A 22,107-nucleotide genomic window follows, 5' to 3' on the forward strand; every position below is an offset into this window, starting at 1 on the left:
TACTGTTTTGGTTTTAATTCTAGAAGGGAGGAATCTGTGGTCAGAGGGTTCCATCATAAGAACAAGTTATTTATCTTCAATCAGTTTTTGTAAAGTGCAACTACTCACCCATGAGGGTCTCAAGGCACTGGTGGTGGGTCTGGGCCTCATTCGAAGAGCTGTGTTTTGAGGTTCTTCCTGAAGATGGTGAGAAATGGGCTTTGTCTGGGGTGCTTGGGCAGGTTGTTCCAGCTCTTGGCTGCGAGGTATGCGAAAGATCTTCCTCCAGCAGTCATTTTCTGGATGCGTGGGATGGTAGCCAGTGTCTGCTGGGCGGAGCGGAAGGGTCTGGCGGGGTTATGGAAGGAGATGCAATGGTTCATGTAGGCCAGTCTGATGTTGTGCAGGGCCTTGCAGGTGTGGGTGAGTAGTTTGAAGCTGATTTGCTTCTCTACTAGGAGCCAATGGAGGGTCCTCAGGTTTTGGGAGAGGTGTTCTTGGTGGGGGAGGTTCAGGACGAGTCTTGCAGTGATGTTTTGGATGAGTTGTAGTTTCCGGATGTTCTTTGTTGTGGTGCCGCCGTAGAGTGCGTTGCCATAGTCTAGCTTGCTTGTGACTAGGGCATGGGTGATTGTTTTGCGTCAGTCGACCGGGATCCATTTGAAGATTTTACGAGTTGGCGGAGTGTGTGCCAGCAGGAAGAGGGGACTGCATTTACCTGTCGGGTCATTGATAGGGAAGAGTTGAGGATGATTCCTAGGTTGCGGCCGTAGTCAGTCAGAGTAGGTGGTGCGCTGAGCGATGTGGGCCACTATGAGTCGTCCCAGGTGTTTCTGAAGATGATGAGCTCGGTCTTGACCAAGTTGCGCTTGAGAAAGCTCTCCCTCATCCAGGCAGCAGCGGCTTTCATCCCGGTCTGAAAGTTCCTCTTAGCTTTGTCCGGGTCTTCAGTGAGCGAGATGAGTACTTGTGTGTCATCAGTGTATGACATGATGTTCATTTCGTGGTCTGACGATCGCTGCCAGCGGGCCATGTATATGTTGAAGAGTGTTGGGCTCAGGGAGGATCCTTGAGGGACTCCGTAGCGGACTTCTGTTGGTTTGGATATGAATGGTGGGAACCGGACTCTGTTTTTCTGGTGAGGAAGGAGTGGATCCATTGCAAGGCTTTTCCGCTGATTCCTGCATACGGTGCCGTGGGAGACTGTGTCAAAGGCTGCTGAGAGGGCAAGAAGTATGAGTGCTGCAGTGTCTCCATGGTCGAGAAGTGTGCAGCTGTCATCGGTGGCTGCAAGAAGAGCTGTCTCGGTGATGTGGTTGCTGCGGAATCCAGACTGAGAGGTAATTAGAGAGTTGTTGTCCTCGAGGAACTGTTGCAGTTGGGAGTTTATGGCTTTTTCCAGGACTTTGGCTGGGTAGGGTAGTAGCAAGATGGGTTGGAAGTTCTTGAGCTCTGAAGGGTCAGCTGTGGGTTTCTTCAGGAGGGGAACTTCGGCGTGTTTCCAATATTCAGGGAAGATAGCTGTTGTGATGGAGCAGTTCAGCATCTTGCAGAGTTCGGGGACGATGGATGCACTGGCTCTGTTGTAGATGTGTTGAGGACAGGGGTCTGTTGGAGCTCCGGAGTGAATGCTGTTCATGATGATTTTAGTCTCTTCAATGGTAAACGTGGACCAGCTGTAGATGGTTTCGGTGGGTTCTGAGGGGCTGTGTTGGTCATAGGTTCGGACGCTGGGTGGATTCTGCAGGAGGAAGTCGGCATAGATGCCCTTAATCTTGCAGTGAAAGAAAGTGGCCAGTTTGTCGCAGAGGTCTTGTGATGGGGGATGTTGGTGGCTTCGGAGGGAGGATTAGTGAATTGGTTGATTACCGCGAAGAGTTCTCGCGTGTTGTGCTGGGAGGTTTTTATGCATTCACGGAGTGTGGCTTTTTTTGCGTTCTTGTTACGTTGGTGATGGGTGGCGACAGTGGCTCAGAAAGAGGCGAGGACTTTGTTGGTTTTGCTGTTTCTCCATTTCTTCTCTAGGCATCTGCAGGTGCATTTGGATTCTTGGAGTTTGGATGTGAACCAGCTGCCTTTTTTTGGGAAGTGATTGACCGCAGTTGATTGGAGGGGGGCTAAGGACTTGGCACATTTGGTGATCAAGGAGTTGAGGTTGCGTGCTGCAGCGTTGGCGGAGTCAGTGGAGGGAGGGGAGGGTGATTTGGCAAGGGTCGTGGTGAGTTGCTCATCGGTGATTCTGTTCCATTTCCTGTGGGGAGCCATGGGGTGTCGGAGGCTACTGTTGGGTGCGGTGATGAAGTGTATGCAGTGATAGTCGGTCCAGTCCGGAGTGGAGGTATTCTTGAAGGTGATCCGGTTGCTTGAGGTAAAAATGGGGTCTAGTGTGTGTCCTGCAGCTTGCGTGGGCACAGTGATCAGTTGCTCGAGGCCGAGGGTGGTGAGACTGTCGTGTAGGGAAGTGGTGTTTCGGTCGTTGCGGTCCTCAAGGTGGGAGTTCAAGTCACCCAGGAGGAAGTATTCAGTGGACACCAGGGCATGGGGGCTGGCGATGTCTACAATGGCATCAATGAAGATTGGGGGGAGCCAGGCGGTCTGTAGACTAGGGTGCTGTGAAGGGTGGAGTTGTGAGTGGCGTGGATCAGAAAGTGTAGGTGTTCCATTGTGGTGCAGTATTCCTCCGTGTTGACCGTGATGCAGAGTGAGGACTTGTGGACAATGGCCAGTTCTCCACACAGAAGGGAGATTTGGTCCTTCCTTAGGAAGTTGTAGCCATCCGGGATTGCGATGGCAATGTCCGGTCCAGAGGCAGGGGTGGTCGAGTGGAGTCGATCAGAGTTCGGTGGTGTGCTTGTAAAGGGAGCGTATATTCAGGAGGCAGATGAGGTTGTGGCGTGCGTCTGTGGTTTCAGGTTCTGATTGTCTGTTGTGGCTGAAACGGAGGTTGCAGTTCCGGCAGTAAAAAGGTTTGTGGGTGTCCTTAGGAGATGAGGTGTAGCAGGCACTGAGATATCCAGTGTTCAGGCAGTGGAGGGTCTTGGCGTCGTAGTGGAGGGTGGCCAGGGAATGGCTCGTCAGAGTAAATTTAGTTTAAAAAAAAAAAAGAATAGAAAATTAGAATGAGACTTTTGTGCACATATCTGAACTGTTGTTCAAGCATAAGCCATCGAGTAAGGTGCAGAGGATGATTATATATTTAATTTATTATGTTGTACTATTTTGACAAGACACAAGGTGTTTTTTAATGTGTTAAACTAGTTCAATTTAGATAGGAAAAACAAGGCAGGTTTACAGAAGTTAGTTTAAAAAGTTGAAATCAAGTATTGATAAAGAGCAGGCTAGCACATGGCATAAGGGGGGAAAATTCACATTTTAGCAAAATTGGGCATGGTTTTAAATGGAGTGCCGGGGAGTTCTAAAACATTCAATCTGAAGGAATGTTTACATTCCTCATTTACATCCAGGCAATACAATTGGAGTTCAACGCAAGTGGACAGGTAAACAAAGTTCAGAAATTGGGAGAAAGTAGGCTTTATCTGGACCTACCAAAGAGTGACATTTGCCTTTAGAAACAGCACAGAAACCTCACTTTACACTATAGCTTGCGTGGAATATGACTCTGCTATTCAATTTGGAAATCTATAGATGTAGAACGTGAGAAAGCCACATAGAAGATATTGTTAATACGTTTTAAACACATTAGAACTTAAATCTAAAATTGTATCTATTTGTTTTTTCAAAATTATTTAATTTGTACACAGCTGTAGTACTGTAAGTTTTTAATTCTTGTGAAAATTACTGTGAGCGCGAAAAGACAATCCAGACAAAAAATGCATTTGGTCACCCCCTGCTTCCAAACATAAGTGCTGGAAATCTCAGAATCAAGGAGAGCAAATCAGCACAGGGTTGACCATGTTGGGGGTCAAGTGTCAGGCAGCTGAAAATCACTGCACCTAGGGACATCTTTAATTCGCTCTTACGTCTTGAGAAGGAAATTGAAGCTGAAACCTCATAGAACTCCTAGAACATCCTTTGGAAAGAGTGTTAAAAGTGGGCTACTGAAGTGGCGACATTCGCTGTTATAAAATTAAGTGAACATTTACTTTGAACCTTACCAATCCACTCGGTGTAAGGTGTACAACTACTACATCTGACCAAGCAGAAACAGTGGTGTACGTCTGAGAAAAGTAGTAGTGTGTTACTAATGCATGAAAAGATGTGAACTGAAGTCTGGCCCAAAAGCTACTGAAAATTATTTAATGTGTAATCAGCTTCAGAGTTTAACTTCTTATGGTTTGCATGATGACAGGAGTGGGCGAGAAAGGAAAATCCACATTAAAACTGAAGTAACTGGCTGTTTCTTCGTAACGCTAAGAGAAAACTCTTAATTAAGCAGGCTAGACTAGCGTAGGATATAAGGTGGACAAATATCTAATCTGTAAAGTGAGTATGGTTTGGAGAAGGCCGTGAGAGAGCTCCAAACTATTCCAACAAGAGATGTCTTGGTTTTCCTTGGTTACATGCGGACTCCTCTGTGCCCCTCTTCTGTGACACAGCTAGCACTGGTGCTATGGTCAGGGGTATGCCCCCATTAGCATGGGGGCGTGACCCTATGGTAACAAGGTGACGACTGTCTCTGCATCCCCCGCCCTATTATGAGCACAGATGCAGCAGCAACTAGGCAATCAGGATGCACACTGACTGAGCTATGAAGAGGAGATGCAGTCAGTGCCTCTCGAGGGGGCACCCCTGCAGGTGAGGGGAAAACAAAATTCCATGGATCTCCCACACATTCCTCTGCATACAGGGGCAATGACTCACTGCAAAGTGGTGGTGGGGGGAGAATCTGACCTTTCTTCCTATGATTATAACCACAGGAGGCCTTTGAATGTTCCAATTGCTTTGTAGTCCGCCATAGTAGGCTTTCCCAACCATTAAGGACTGCATCTTTTAGTATGGGTCCTCGCCTCAGGCTCACGTCTATAATGCTAGAGAGTGTCTTTACTGGCTGATACAGCTCTCCACAGCTGACTGTTAAGCTTTATTAGCACTAAGACAGCCCAACAATTTTTTTCTATTTTTGAGCCAGTAAGGGTGTCTCTGAACAGAACATTTTTGACACCTAAGGAAGGAAGAAAAAAAAAAAAAAAAGAAGGCATACCAACTCGGAGTAACAAAATTGCAGCTAGCCTGGTGAGCTAGAACTTGATTCTTTCTGGTTTGATGACTCTGGTCACCACTATATTCGCATTATTGCAGATTAAACAAAGTACAATACTGGCAAAACAATAATCTAAGTGTTCCATCTAGCTCTGTAAGACAACTGCTGGTACACTGGATCATGGTGAGGCTATATCCTGCAGGACCACAGATGTTGATCCTTCCTGATCTTCCTGCCGGAGTCCATTGGCTGCTAGAAAGTCCTGTGCATGGCAAGCATTAAGATACTTACGCATCCCTCACATTCCAAAGTTATACGTTCTGCCAGTTTCCTGGCTGAAGGTCTTGCAATGTTAGCAATTAATGATGTCATGAGTGATGTCAATTATGTTATTTAACATGTCATGAGTGAAGTCACGTGATGTCATAAGCAGTGCATCACAGGGGTGCAAGTTCCAGTTTAGCCCACAGCACTAGCAACAACTTTATTCAACAATGTGCCTTCAGAGTTCATCAACATCACAATCCATAAATATTTTTAAGATAAAATCTTGTGACAGAATAACTACAGATGCAAATTGCAAAAAATATCAAATCCATACAGCAATCCAGACAAATAATTAAAAGTAACAAGAAAAATAGCACAGTCATAACTGGTAGGCTGGACATCATTAGTCCAAAGAGACTCCAGACGAGACATGTTTTTGTCTCAAATCCTCCACATGGCCAACAAGAACCTGGCGACCGCAAAAACCACCCATTGGCTTGTGTCTGAAAATATAATCCTCAGTGCCTCTTTATGTACTCTAACCCCCTAAATTTCCGCAAAGAGGCACAATCTATTTCCTCCTAATACACTGGATTGCGGGACATTAGGATAAAAGAAGCACTACTGATTCATTAGGAGCAATCCATAGTGGACATTCCACAGCTCCATGCCTCGATTCCACCAACTAGCAGTAAAAGAAGCAAGTGGCAGGGGCCTGGATCTCAATTGCAAATACAGTTCTGTCGCAGTAGCGGTCTCAAGTTCATCTAAACACAGTTCTGCCTTACACTGTCCTTCTGCTGGAGGATGTTGCAGGCAGGGTGCCCTAATTAAAGCTGCCTTGTGCTAGACTAAATGTGTTGCCACAAAGCACTCTTTATTTGGCCTTTAAATAACAAGCAGGGCCCCTGAGGTACATCCCATAAACGAGCCAACCCAATATTTGCAAGGGTAACTTTCACATGCTTCTACCAAGGAAGGTTGCCAGCACCTGACATGCATATATCCTCAGCTAAGCCAGTTTGATATGAATTCTGCTCAGGCATTGCACAGATTCTTCTCCAGTAAAATAAGGGCCTTAAGCTAGCTTTATCAGAGACATTCTTAAGACCCAAGTCCAGCCTAAGGGGGGAAGCAATGTGGTGACCTATCGGTTGATGCATGAAGCGGTTTTCAACTGCAGCTAAAGTGGACACGTCCCCATAGCTCAGCACCATATAATGCAGATCCCAGCTCCTGTCGATTATATACTTGAAGCGCTGGAGAGACGGAATGGAACTGAGAACACTTAAGCATCTTTACAATTCCCACTGAAGTTTGCTCTAGCTTGAGTCTATGCTTTACTATGTGATTTTGCCAGTGGGAGTTTTCAGTCAGGGTAACTCCCAGGTAATGAATACATATGAACACATTCCAGTGGAAACCCTCTAAGCATGAGGTTTGGGCGAGTGCGGAACATGGGTTTAGTTCTGTCAATTTTAATTCCTACGCCCCTAATTATGCAAACACTATCAAATCTGTCAAGAATTTTTGGAGGCCCATGGGGGATTCAGACAAAAGCAGACATTTGCTAAACAGGGTGCATCGGACTCGCAATGATCCACAAAAGTCAGCCAGATCATTAATGAAAAACGTGAAAAGGGTGAGGGCAAGGACACAGCCCTGCCCGACCCTCCTATTTACAGGAAACAGATTTGTCAATTCCCCCTCTATGCCCACATCCGACTTGGGCAAAATTATTCTCGTGCAGCCTCATTCATTTTCGCCCCACCCCCCCTCCCAATACCAGCCAAGACCTGCCAGAGCTTGGATCGGGGTATAAGGTCAAACGCAGACTTTAAATTGATGAAAACCACATAGAGGCACCCCGCCATAAGTGGATGAACTTCCAGTACAGCAACTGGAGGCAGAAATCCTGGTCAATAGTGCTGGTTTGCTCTCTAATACCAGCTTGTAGCGGGGTTAATATCTCTGTGGTGGACATCCGCTACTGCAATCTAGTCAAAATAACCCTCGCAAAAAGTTTTTGGGTCCTGCAAATTAGGCTAGTGGGCTTATTGTTGGCCAGAAGTTCACCATTGCACTTCTTAAAAATAGGAATAACCTCAGTCCATTCCCATAATGGGGAAACTGCAGCCACCATCATGATGGCACTGAAAATTAAGGCGAGGTAAGGGCACCACACCTCTAGCGTGTCCCAAAAAAAAAAAAAGATCCCCCTGGAACCTTGTCATACCCTGGGGCTTTATGTGGCATTTTGTATAGCTAGAACAACCTCCTCACAGGGGATAAATAATGGATCAGCGTGGTCACAGTGCAACCCAATTAGGTCAAAACACAGTTCAGGGGCTTCAATCACCTTTGAGGAGGAGTATAAATTAGCAAATTACAGAGTTAGCTTGTCTTTTAAATGGTCTACTTTGTGTGACTTTGCATCCTAACTACAGCATCACTTTTACATTAGCTCTTTCAGTGAAAATATAAAAATATATATATATATATATATATATATATATATATATAAAAATTCTTTCCATGGCAGCAACACCTAATAACACCTTATATAGCGCAATTGTATTAATAAACTCACATTCAAACATTACTACAGTGCAAAGTAACATTTGAATGTATTCCTGCAGGAAATTCAAATGAACAAATACACACGAAACAAATGCTTCAGCATGTGCACGATTTTTTTTTCAAACAAATATTTAACCAAAACTACAATACAATGGGTTAAATTTGGGCAGTAAATTAAATTCATAGCGACAGGTTCTTGTGACCATGAGAAGAGATCTTTACATATATAAAGCAGCTGTAACATTCAAACTGCAATTTGGCCATTAATGTTTTTCTTATGCCAGTTTTGCCCTACCGTGGTGGACTGAAACTGCTGGATTTCTTTCACCCTGCGCTCAGGGACACTTCTAACCAGTGCGTATGCTCTGACCCCTAAAACATGTTGAAATTGGTGTACTCTTAACTGACCTACCTAACTTTCATATAAAGCCATGGTGTATGGTGTCCCAAAACACACCGATGGCATGGAAAGTTAAATGTCACCTATAGGCTATAGCATTACTGTGCCATCCACTAGTGTGGCAAGACAAACATGGCCCCACTGTAGCCTGGCTACTGCAGTTTTAGAACTGCAGCCTAACTGGTCATAAATGACTGTTTTGAACACAACATAACCAACATTTTCAGTATTAGTTCATCACCCGTATGTATGCCTGGTAGCCAACAAGGCAGGGTGCATGGTACGTCAGAAATTTAAAGTTACCATATCCTTACCGTGCCTACCACGTACAAGCTATCTGTACTGTATCAACGCTGTCTGGTCCATAGAGAAACACTGAGAAGCAATTATAATTCTGCTATTTTAGGCTAGGGACTAGCAAGAAAGATTATTAAATTACTATTCTTTAATAACTATTAAAAGGCCAACTTAATAGCACAGTTGGATGTTTAATGAATATTAGGGCCAACAAAATGAAGCTCCCAGAGGCTATTTGCATTAGGCCTACAGAATGAGTATTTCTCTCTGTAAGCATGGATAATTTAAGATGGTCAGTGTTTTGGACTTGGGTATAATTCTTTGAAAAAGATTTGCACCGAGTGATGTTTTTGTTGTTTTTTTCTGTGCCATTTCTAACCTGTTTGAAACGTCCTGATTTAGTATGAAGACTATATCATTTTGTTTAAGAGAAGTATTTGGTAAGTCTTAGAGAGTGATTGTCCTCTAAAACAGCTCCCCCAGATCGGGTCTACATGTTACAGTTTCCACCCTGATTTCTTCTTAAGTAATATGTGCATATCATGCACTCCTACATTAACAGTTTATTATTGTCATTGAGTGTCTGATCCTTTTTGGGATTTTTCAATTTTTGTGCCACATATAATCTATATCGCATTTATGTTGCAATTTAAATTTATGGATTATATTTATCTGAATGTTTGTTTTTGTATATTATGTGTATTCAGCATCACTTTAATGAAGAATGTTAGCAAGCCAAATATCAGATGTTTGTGTTAAATTGTGCACATAGGAAATCCTCATTATAATGAAGATTAATGGGAAGAAAAAAAATCATGATTGTGTTTCCTGCAATAAGCAGAAGATTATCCTGTAAACATGTGTCAGCACATGCAGGATTGTTCCTGTGATCAATATTCCTTCAGTTGTTTTGTATCATTTGAATATGAACAATATCAATGGAGAGCTCAACCTATAGGTATTGGCAGTCTGGAATCGTGAACGCTGACAATACGAGTAAATTATTAAAAATGGATTTGATATGGCTTAGGTTTCTTGTTTGAGACTTATTTTTGTAAATATTTCTCTCCCCACATGCCCATAATTGTTATTATAAGTTGTAAGGCAGCTGGATAACTGGCTTTGTGGGTTGAGTGTGCAGAGACATTTTTCCTTTGGTTATCCACAACTTTAACACTTTAAATGTCAGTTGAAAACATAGCTATTTCCAAAATAACCATCATCCCGCAACTTCTAGGATAGAATCTGGAAAGATAATCGCACTGTCAAGTTTTATACAGTTTATAGTCCGCAGATTATGGAACCACCCAAGCAGCACACTAAAGGGCATATTTACAAGGAAGTGGCACATCAGCTGTGATGCGCCACTTTTCTAGCATTGCCCTGTACCCCCTCACTATGGTAGTGCTGTATTTACTATACAGTGCACCATGGTGCACGTTAGCACAATAGTGTCATAATTTATTATGCTATTGTGGCACTTTGCTGGACTAGCATCATAATTTATGGCACTAATCCAACCAAGTACACAGAGGCCCATAGGTTATCATGGGAGCGTCACTTTAATGCCTGCCCCGAGCAGGCATTAAAAATGATGGAAGAAATGGCACAGTGAAATCTTGAAAATTTCACTGCGCTGTTTTTTTTTGGGCCTCCCTGCAAGGGAACGCCCACCTTGCATACATTATACCTGGCACAGGTATAATGTGGCGCAAGGGAATACAAAGGGGCACAATACATGCATTGTGCCACTTTGTAAATATGGCCCACAAGTTAGGCAAACCTTAACACCTCCTTAGCATTTAAATAAAAACATTTATTTTTTAAATACGCTAGGGCAGTGCAAAGTGCTTGTAAATTTACCCCTACTTGCTATATCCAGGTAAGCGAAGACCGGTTGACACAGGGTTAGCATGGGTACAGTATTGTAACGTCAATTCAGATATAACACTTGACACACTGATATTAATACTATAACACTCAGAAGTGGACAACCAACTGTAGCTGAATCCTCTTACACTCACATAAGATATTTCCACTACTAGTATTGTTCATTACTCTGTACTGTAATAGCCAATAAACAAGCCATCATCATCTGAACAGGCATGGGAAAACTGGTCACACACATGAGAGAGATCTCTTCAATCAGAGGACTCTAATTCAGTCCACCACTGCAGGTCTCAACTACACACCATGACTGCTTCTTTACCTCTCACAATGGCATTCAGAAATGGGATCATAGTAAAACTCATCCCATCATATCTTTCCACGTTTTATTTCGCCAACCATGCCTACTCAGGACTAAAAACTTGGTCAAAACATCGGACAACATGGACAATGAAGTACAGTAACCAGCTGAGTAGACTAAGATCATAAGAAATACAATAAAGAGGCCTACACAGCTTCACAAGGCTGCCAGCATACTGAACATCATAAACTGCCCATCTGTCACCCACTGCTTCATCTGCAATACTGTTAAGCGACGCACCCCACAACATACTAACCGCACCTCGGTGGTCATCACGCATCACATAGAAACAATTTGGATAAAAATAATGACAAAACCCTTCCAGCCACACACTACATAATGTAGCCTGCAGCCTATGTAGGCAAGTGCTTCAGTGTACCACACAGGGGAAGCAAGTGCTTTATAAATGCTGCAACACGAAATACTGTATGGGCTGTTTTGATTGCAAGCTTAAGCTGTGAGAAGAGTTGTTGGAAGTTCTTGAGTACACACAATAAAAGACAGTACAAACATACACATTTACAGTTGGCACAAAAGAAAGCCTAACAAGGATTATCACACTGAGAATATACACCAGGGTTCATCAGAGGTGGGTGACCAACGCCAAAACCCTTGCCTACTAATGTAATCTGATAGATAATAACTGAATATCTGTCTGCAGGTTATCAGATTCCATGAACAACCATGCTTTAAAGGCCTCTTAGCTTTAACATATGCCTTTCAGAATAAATAAGGCAGACCAACTTCATTTCACATTAGACAGATCAGACCTATAGCATCTGACAATGTTTCACAGTCATGCCTATGCCCATGATTATTGGTATGAGGAAAGCTGTTTATTGTATGATGTGGTTTGTTTGACCTCAGTGTAATAAAATCTGAAGTCTGTGCCAGGTCCAGTCAGGTTCATTTTTAAAACTTTAGCTCGTTCCAAAATAGCTGTGGCACAGACCAGTCAGGCTTTATCAAAGGATAAAGTGTAAAGCAAATAAAAATATTAAAACAGCTGAAGAAGAAGGAAAACCCAACACAATAAAAACCTGACACCAGTTTATAAAAACAGGTTGTATTTTTATCTCTAAATAGACAACGGATTGACAAAAATCCAACGGAGGTTTCCGGAGATATGAATTTTTAAATAAACAATAAATCACAGTGTTTTATACAATGCAGTAAATTATTTAAATCTACCGTGACTTGCAGTTTAGGGTTAGCCAAAACAAGTAACTTGAAAATGGTTGTAAGGACACTCTTGTGGGTGCCAACTCTAATAGAGTGCAAGTCACAGGAACCATTTAGTTTCAATTGAACAGTTACTTCGAAGTTTAAGCACTCTGCACTTCAGTTCCAGGTCCTATGGGCAAACCAATATAAAGGTTAATATTGTGGTCCTAATGCAAGGAATGCAGGATGCTGAGCCGGTGTTGGGGGGTGGAGGGGAGAGGGAGGGATCTTCCTGTGGCCAGCTCTTTTCCCACGAGCAAGGTTGGGTGATCTTGGCCGAAAGGGGTTGGAGTTTTAAAGCAAAACTGGGTTGATGCCCCTTGGGGCCCTACAACAAAACCAACTACTCCCTTCTACTCACAATAACCGCTATACTAGGCAACCAAACTGCATTCTGATGATTCCCCCAGCAGACTCCGGTACACCGTTTGAGGGTCAGGACTTTGCCTCCCAGCCTCCACCTCTGCGTGCAGTAGCGGTCAGGCTTCTTGGCACTGGGGTATCAAAGGAGTAGGCTTCACAGCTTTTAGCGCCCTGTGGTTGTTACAAAAGTAGGCCCGGGCATAATTTATTTATGCTGCCATAATCAAAGTAAGTTCAGTAAGTCAGCATTACTCTTTGACGCAAAATTCCAGATAAAGTTCGTATGCCTGCTCACATAATTAAAAGTAATTTGTGGGACAACAATCCTAGTGCAAGAGCACATTTAGCAACTGTAATTAGCCACTCACTATTTGTTTCTTAGTGCATTCAATGCTATTTCTTAATAGAATGCATCCTTGCGTTCATTTGAATGCAAGTGTGCATTTTGCACTAAGAAAAATAGCGTTAGATGCCACAAGTAAGTTGGGGTGAAACATTCTACCCCCCAACCGCCCAAATAGTGCTATTGCTAAGCACAAAATGCCTTCTTGCATACATTTTGTATGTGAGGGGCACATTTTCAGATAAGAAAATTGTGCTAAATGCTAGGGGTAAGAAGGCTGACAATCCTAGCCCAAAAGCACATTTAGCGAGCGCAAACAACTGCTTGAATTTGCTAATTGTGTTCTGTTGCATTTAGCACTATTTCCTAGTGCAAAATGCATTCTTGCACCCATTTTGGAAGCGAAAGTGCATTCTTGTGTTAGTAGAGCTAAGTGCAGTATTACTCTTCTCACATACTTATGCAACCTCAAGGAAATTCCATATGATTATGCTACACTGAACTATGAGAGTTATGCCCATCCATAAACAAAACCAGGGGTTTCCTTCAACTCTCAGTAACTTATGCAAGGGTGACAAACTGAACTTTGACTACTTGCCTGGGTACAGCAACTTTCGGCGTGGGGGGGGGGGGGGTCAGAACTTTGCCTCTCGGGCTCGAACTCGTCGTCCAGTGACAGTCATGCATCATGGCACTGGGCTAAAACTCCTTGAAAGCTCTTTCTGGTGGTCACAAAGTCTAGGGACATTTACGCTATCTACTAGACTTAAAAAGCCAGTTCATGTGGATGTCAACCCTTGTCTCCATCATAGACTAACAAATAGGTGGTTTGTAAAAGTATCAGTCTACCAATGAAACCAAGCAAATATGCATTATGCGGAGACTTTTAGAAAGGAAGATTGCTCTTAGAAATAGTACAATATTTTGGATATATTTTATTAAATATTGTACTTCTAGAAATCTTAGTTGTCTGGTTAATGAATGAGGAAAAAGAGCAAGGTGACACAAACAGTTGTAGCCGAAGTGATTACATATTAATTTGGGCCCAACACAGTAGATGGTGTTCAAAGAGAAATGTTTTCAGGGAGGTGTCAAAGTAGGCAATGGCTGCAGCAAATAAAAATGTAATTGAGAAAAACATTGTATTTTCGAGCCAAAGAGTATTTTTCCTTTAAGTAGGTGGGTTGGTAGAGAAAAACATCATTGTTAGAAATGTTGTGTCTAGCTGACAGAGGTATACGCGCCTTTGTAGGGACCACAATCCTAGTCAGGTTAAGTCACAACACAATCTAAATTATCCTGTGTCCACCCTCTGGTAACTTGGCACTGAGCAGTCAGGCTTAACTTACAAGGCAATTAGGTATAGTAATTGTGCAATAAGTCACACATTAACAGTGAAAGAACCACAAAAATACACCACACAGTTTTAGAAAAATAGATAATATTTATCTGAATAAAATAAGGTGTAAACGACAAAGATCCAATAAGCACAAGTTGAAATATCACTCCTAAAAGATTTAAAAGAGCCTCAATACTTTGTTACACACAACTGTTTGTTTCTAAGAGACAATACCTGGTATGTGCCAAAAATAACGATGCACAGAGACTGCAGGGCAGATGTGTGGAAAAAAAGAAGAAAAAAATAAAATAAAGTGTGTCGGATTTTCCAACACACCACAGACAATGCATTGTTTCTTTCCACACTGCAAGGGATTGCGCCGTTTTTCGGCACGCAATCTTGGTCCCTCACTGCAATGCGGGGATATTTTGACGCCAAGGGACAATGGCCCATCCTGACTTCTAGCCCTCTTTTGTGTCACTGTCTGGGAGGAATACACAAAGGCCAACTGCCACACTAATCACATTAACCCAGGGTACAAGCTGCATGGTCCAAATGGTTAGGACAAGAAAATGCCAACTCCCTACAAGTGCCATTTTCCTAATTCTTTACATTACAGAGGATTTTAGATTACAAATCTTCAGACACCAAGCATGACATTTCCACCGTTCCCAAACAAATGTTATTTTATAAGTGATAAGATAACCCCATGTTATCCTATGGGATAGGTAGACCTCACAGTAATTAACAAGGAGTTTAGGATGTTTTCACTACCATAACATGTAAAACCTAAAAGGAGATGTCCAACTTCTTAAATACAATGAACCATGCCCATTATTTAGGGCCCACATTGGGGATAACGCATATGCAGTGAGAACAGAAGATTGGGCTTGGCAAAGGGAATATTTTGCCAGGTCGAATTGGAAGTTCAGAACTGTAAATAAGATTCAATGGTAGGCCCTGAGACATGTTTTGAAACAGTACTTAAGTGGGTGGCACAATAAATGCTGCAGGCTCACTAGTAGCATTGACTTTACAGGCCCTGGGTACATATGGTGCCACTTACTAGGGCTTTATGAGTTAAATCTGCCAATCAGGTGCCAGACAATGTTTTAAGGAGTGAGCACAGCACTTTAGTACTGGTCAGTAGTGAGTGCATAGAGTCCTAAAGCCAACAAAAAACAATTTCAGCAAACAGAGGAGTAGGCAAAAAGTTCCAGGGAAGATCACCATAAGGCTGATGGGTCAAACATAAAAAAATGTGGATGAACAGCACAAATCAATCTATCATTTTCTTGTCATAAGTGCTCCAGTCTAAGTACCAATACTCCCATTATTACCAATGAAAATTGCCTGCCTTTGTCTAGCCTACAAGCAAAGGATGTCCTGGATTTCTACATTCCCTGATAAAGCTAGGTGTCAGAAAGCATAACACATGCTAATGACAACTAAAATATACTTTGAAAAGCAAGATTTTCACAACAATGTTGATTCATTGGCCGATGTCCATCTCCTGGAGCAGAGGACACTTCTAAAATTGAAACGTGCAGAGCAGAGAGTGATATAACCATTACTTCATCAATAATTTCTCATCTAGTGTGTAATTACACAGGTACAGCCTGATGAAATGCAAGGAATGTTCTGTCTCTATTGGAATGGCAGAAGCATGAATATTCCCCAAAGACTCTGCAATAGTAAACTAATGAGGAAACATCAAACTTGCTCAGAGCTGGCTTTGGAAATGTGAAGATATTCCTACAAAAACAAGTTTGGGAAAATCTACCTTAAAAAAAAAAAAAAAAAAAAAAAAGTATTTTTCCCTTTCTAATGCAAATGGACAAATTTAAAACGGAGGTTGACAGATCAGCATTTAACAAAGGCAGCTCCTTGTCCACAAATCTAGACATCGTCTAGATCAGCAGAAGCAACAATTCCAACCAAAGCTTCTTAGACCTTGGGAACGCCTCTTAATAATGAAATAAAGGGTGAGGGAGTTTTCACGCAATATTGTGTATAGAAAAGTGCAGGAGTCAACAGAACCCAATATATCATCTGAATTAGTTCCACGATAAGGAGACTTACCTCAATGAACCTTGCTTTGCAATATATTATGTGGCATTGTCAGAACCCTGTTCAGAGTGCCAAAAGGCGAGCAGAAGCTATTGGCCCCAATGGGGGGAGGGGGAGGCAGTGGGGGTAGGAGGGCTGTTTAGGCCATTTACTTCAGATGTCCCTGAGACTGACCTATTATATATCTAGAGCAACTAGACCAAGTACCCCTTCAGCATTTGATTCTCAGTGGTAGCACAGGTTGAGCAGACAAAGGCTTCTTTGTGGGAGGCATTTGCGGATGGAGGTAAACACAGGTGTGGTGAACACAGGCTTACAACTCAAAATACAGTCAGTAGCAGCAATAAATTGTTGTCCTTTTATGTTAAAAGGAATTTTGCTATTGTGGAAAAAAAGAAGTATGTACGAAGTAAAATGACATTAACAAACAATGCACACAGTCCCATGAGGTCAAAGCTTTAGTTTTTTACAGGTGGGTCTCTAAGTCCCACTTCCCTCTTGCTAGCTGTAATTTCCCTATTCACTATAGGTGAAATTCAGGTTATGCCCTGCTAGTAGTCTGAAGTCTCAGGAGTCCTACTCAGACTAATTCAAAAGTGTTCCAGTGCCGAAGCACTATAAAAAAGGTAGGCAAATTCCCCCATGGCTGTCTGGGCCGTTAATCAGCCTGAGCTGCACCAGTGGGATCCGCATGAACAGTCTCTCTGAGCACACCCCCTTCTGGGGCACTGAAGCTCCAGCAGCAATCTCTGGTAAGTTCCTCACAAACAGCCTGGGATGGGCAGAGGTCTGGTGTCCTCTAGTTCCTCACATGCAGTCCTGTCAAGGCAGTGGCTTGGGGATAGGGAGTATTCTCAATGCTGTTAAGTTTCTTGAGATCCTCCCTGCAAAGATGGGGTTGCAACACTCCTGGAGCTGGTCCTCAGTCGGGCTTTGGGCCCTCTCGGTCACTACGGTGGCCCCCTTCTCACAACAGCAGCAATGTTGGCAGAGGCCACACCTGGCACACAGAGCTGAAGACTTGGCTCCACACAGGCTACAGCCCAATCTGTGCAGCAGCAGTCTCTTCGCACTATGCTACAGGGATCCAATCAGCAAGATTCCCCACTGTACCTTGCGCCTCATCCTCGAAGGGCACACTGGTCTTGGCAAGCAGGTAGGCACTGGCCCTCAAAGGGTAGATGTTGCTAGATTCCCTGGGCGATGACCTCTCACCCAGCACGGGGACTAGCAGGCCGTTGGCCCAGAGTCCTGATCAGTCAGGAGTCTTGCAGAGCTTTTCCTCCCTGCACAGCCAGACTAGCTGTTTAACAGTAGACAGTTTTGGGAGCCTTGAGTTCCCCTTCTTATAGTCCATTTCCAGACACTAAATGTGATTTAGAGACTCAGTCTTTGAAGTTTACGTTGGGAGTACTGCTTCCTTTTGAAGTGCCCTCTCTTCTGCCTTGCCTTCATAAACCAGTCTGTCACAGGAGTGACTCCAAATCTGGTAGCCCTATGGAAGGGACTATATGTTCATACCTGTATGTCTGCCACCATGATATGAGTTTTAGAAGGATTACCCCAAGGCATCAGCACTACTCGATGATTCTCTTATCAGTCCCATCCCCTTCCTGAGATGTGCCTAGGCCCCTTTCCCAGTGACCTCATTGAATCAAAGAGCACCAGCTCACAGGAATGAAGCAATCCACAAATCTGTCTGGAGTGGATTGCTATAGCTCATCATGTTCCTCCAGTTAGCCCTGGCTCTCCCAAAACGGAACCCAGTGTGAAAACTGGCTAAAGAATCATTTTTGTATTTCCACAGGCCTGACCTCATCCTGCGATACTCAAGGATGAACAGGCCTTAAAAATGAATGCAAAAGTTTGGATGACCTTTACTAAATTAATTTACCTTGACAGATTGCTCCTAACGCAAGCCTTGCTTTAAAGAGTCCTCACACGACATGCATTGCTTCATTTGCCCAGCAAGTGACAGATATCTGGATGGCCACATAGGTCTGAAGAGGAGTTATGAAAAAAACTGGTTTCTTGACTCCTTGTAAAGTGCCAACCGTTTAAGTAATGTGAAGGTCACGCTTGTGGTCATCTCGAGTCATGCTGTCAACATGAAATGGTGTTTTACTGCGATTGGTTAGATGCCTAATATATGTGTAACACCATGCATCTCCTGAACATCATACAATGTACTTTATGAAGAAATGATCTTTCAGTTGTTCTGATTTGATGATGTATTTTCACCTTTTGCGTTTTTCAGGTATAAAAGATTGTATTGGAGCTCCACAATTCGGACTCTTGGACTTGGCTCTTCAAGTCACTGTCCCCGTGTCACATTAAAATAAATGTTTTTTTCCCCTTTTCTGATGAATTTCTGCCTCTGATTTTCTGTAGCTTCTACACCAGCATCTTCAACGTATTTTACCATTCACAGACACACATATAACCAGTATAAGCATATAATAATACACATGCACCGAACAGCACTAAATCCTTCATGTTCTGTATTCCTCTCATGCACACATGCACATACCATATATGCACTGCACTCTCTCTATATTGTACCATTCACAGACACACCCAGCACGTGTATTACATGCTGGGCAGCATTGCACACCAAACTAATGTAGGCCAAGGGTGCATTAAGCATACAACAGAATTTTAAGTGAGTGAGTCTGTAGGCCTCACTCCAGTGACACAGCTAAAAGAGCCTGATCACTGCACTGTTTACTGCCACCACCACACTCATGCTGCTTAAATCCTGGCAAAGACAGTAGCTGTTCACCTCTAGGAGGGTAGTGCCTTGGGTTCCCCTCCCATTTAAAAAAATGGAACACAAAGCATGAGACAGGCCTATGCCATGGCGCAAATGCATGACCCACAGTTAGGGCACGCAGGCCAGGGGTACACACCCACCACCATGCAAGAGACTTTTTAGTCCCATTAGACATCTCACAGTAATGAGCCCTCGTTTCTAAAATCATATTCAATAAGATTCAAGTGCACAGTAGGACAAACAGTTTTATATAAGTTATTAACTTTATTATAGAGCGTGTACAAATTTGACATTGTATGCAATCATATACTTACTATAGTTAATCCACTGAACTATTTGCTTTTATCACAAAGTTATCATATCTTTAACAAAGATAGTCACACCCTTGTTCATAAAGACTACTTGGCTTAGACCACAGAAGTTCCACATATTGGTGCAAAGGCCAGCTTCAAAATTAAATTATCAGGGTGGTTTGATTTTGGTTAGGCCTGTTGAAAGCTAATAGTAGGTAAATTACCAGCTTATCAATACTATAGAAATATGTACTTGATTTACACTAACCCAGAGTAATGTTAAGGTATTTCAAAACACTGGCTGTAAATAAATCATTATCAAAAAGCAGGTTGGTAAAAAAAAGGGCTCTGTATGGCTCGTTAAATGATATTTAGCTTGCCACAATAAAATATCTAAGCTTTGACAATGTAATTGTGCGATTCAGGTTTTAATTTTCTAGCAGAATACCTTCCAAGTGATGGTAGTATCAGCTTACTCAGGCAATGTTATATGAGCATCATGAAGGATATAACCCGGTCAACTGCAAATCCAGTTAGAGGATATTGTAATTAAACTTCAAAACTAGTTAAATGAAAATCAATATGAATTATATCATACAGAAACTTATCAGAAATACATCAGCATATGTATAGGCCACTTAATCATTTGTTGTCAATACAGTACTCAATACTGGATTACAATATATTCTTCAAGAATAATTTAAATGTGTGCTGCTCTGTATTATCTCACAACAGGGCTAGGAGTAGTTCCAAGATGAGCTTTCAAATCTACTGGTAGGGTACCATTGCAAAAATGTATCTTTGCATAACCAGTGCATTGCATTGCCTGAACTCCAGAAAATGTAAATCGCATTGTAACAATACAGGATTTGTTTTGAAAGTGCAAAATGTACAGTAAGGTTGTCTTGATTGTCTAGTACAAGGCACCAGCCCATGTGACAATGCAATACATCTTAAGATGGAAATCAATTATCCTTTTCCTTCCTCAACCCATTCTTCGTACTCTTTGGCAATCGCTGGCCTTTGGTGTAAGCGTGAAACCAAAAGTTAAGGAACAGGACCAAAAAGACAAAGCCGTACGTCAAAATAACGTACAGGAAAATTGGAAACTGGTACTGGCAATCCTCCATGAAGAAGAATTGTGCAATGTGAGTTGTAACCATTATAAACTGCACCTAAAAAATAGAAAAGAAAATAGTGTTATGTATTTAAATAATTACATTTTTATTACAGAATACATTAGAGGCCATTTAACTGACATTCTGTTCTTTATACACAATCTGTGGTGTAGGTGGAATCCAGCACAACAGGAATTCCAAATACTCAAAAACATTAGCTCTTTCTTTTCAGTTGCTTATATGTACAGAATAAGCACTGGAGTGCCAATAGGTTAGGCCTATCAATGAAAGTGCCTCTTCAGTCACCGAGTGATTTAAGTACTCAAAATTCATCATACATGAACTCTACCACCTACCCTTGCATGTATGCATCCATTAATGCACCCACTGGCTCATTCTTACATTTATCAACTTATGCAACCATAATAAAAAACAAACTCAACAACATTTGCAAGATAAAAATGAGCACTATAGAAATACAAGTAGAAAAAAACATGCTGCCACTTAGAAACAAAGTTAGACATGGCAGCTGGTGGCTGTCTTGCAGTGGAATTGTGCAAAGTGTATACTGTGTTTTAAAGTTCCAACATGGCCGCCTTGTTTTAACCCAATGTTTTGGGATGGTAAATTAATCATATAATATGGTTACTACAATTTCATAATGGTCATCTGGTCATGAGGCAGTGGCCACGTGGAATAATTTGTACTGCAGATGAAACGATACGAAAGGACATGAAACATGACCTTTAAAAAGGAGAAAAGGGACAGCTAACGAAGTGACCCAAAAGCCCTGGCACTGAACCATGTGCATTTTCAAGTGAATGTACAGATCTGATCAGACAAGTGCAGTAACTCACAGGACTAAAGAGTCGGTGGCTGAAGTAGGCTAACCCTTCCCTCCCCATGTTAAAATAGATGGAAGCAGAGTGTACATGACACTCAAAGGTAGACCAATGGCAGAAGAAGTGAGGCTCAAAATGCCTGCATATATTCAGTGAAGAAAACAAAGGTTAAAGTGGCCTTATAGGAAGATGTCCATTGAAAATACCGTTTTAACCCCCCCCCCCAAAAAAACAAAAACGTAAATTAGCCAGTTATAGTTTATTGAGCTAACTTGCACCCTTGCCATGCACTGCTTATGATCTCACGTTACATCACTCATGACATGTTCAATGACAATTCAAAAAGGATTATCACAGTGAAAATCTTCCGCTCCCCCAAAAGGTGTTGACCAACATCAAAACCCTTGTCAACTATTGTAATCGGGGATTTCATATAACAAAATACTGTCCAATCTAGAGCCTGTAACAGTGTGATGAAAAACTGCCACTGAAGGCCTAATGGTTTTAAGGTATGATTTTCACAATAAATAATTGAGTCTACTGCAATTGTCATAACCTTTCATAATAAACAAATCACACCTATTTTTCCAGTTAATCAATTCCATAGCCTTTATTACCGGCTTGCCACTATAAACAACTCAGGCCTACTGTAGCAAGTAAGCTTTCCCACAAAGCAACCGTGAGGCATTGTCAAAATTACAAATTTATAGAAAACTACAGTTGGCAAAGGAAACACTGTCTTTCCCAAGATGGCTTAATGAGGATTATCAGAATGCAAATCTCCTCATTTTTGTTTTTAGAGGGGGTAAC

At 42.2% G+C, this 22,107-nt stretch overlaps 1 protein-coding gene across 1 annotated transcript in view; it reads right to left on the reverse strand.

Annotated features, from left to right (window-relative positions):
• Positions 1-19,288: 19,288 nt before the first annotated feature.
• The window catches only part of ELOVL7 (ELOVL fatty acid elongase 7), a 103,225-nt gene continuing 100,406 nt past the window's right edge, over positions 19,289-22,107 (reverse strand). The window contains exon 8 of the mRNA XM_069222527.1: positions 19,289-20,512. Within this exon, the coding sequence (XP_069078628.1) occupies positions 20,303-20,512 (210 nt within the window). The 3' untranslated portion in view covers positions 19,289-20,302. The remainder of the gene's footprint in view (positions 20,513-22,107) is intronic.

The sequence above is a fragment of the Pleurodeles waltl genome, chromosome 1_1 (genome assembly GCF_031143425.1).
Source record: "Pleurodeles waltl isolate 20211129_DDA chromosome 1_1, aPleWal1.hap1.20221129, whole genome shotgun sequence".
In the NCBI taxonomy this organism is placed as follows: domain Eukaryota; kingdom Metazoa; phylum Chordata; class Amphibia; order Caudata; family Salamandridae; genus Pleurodeles; species Pleurodeles waltl.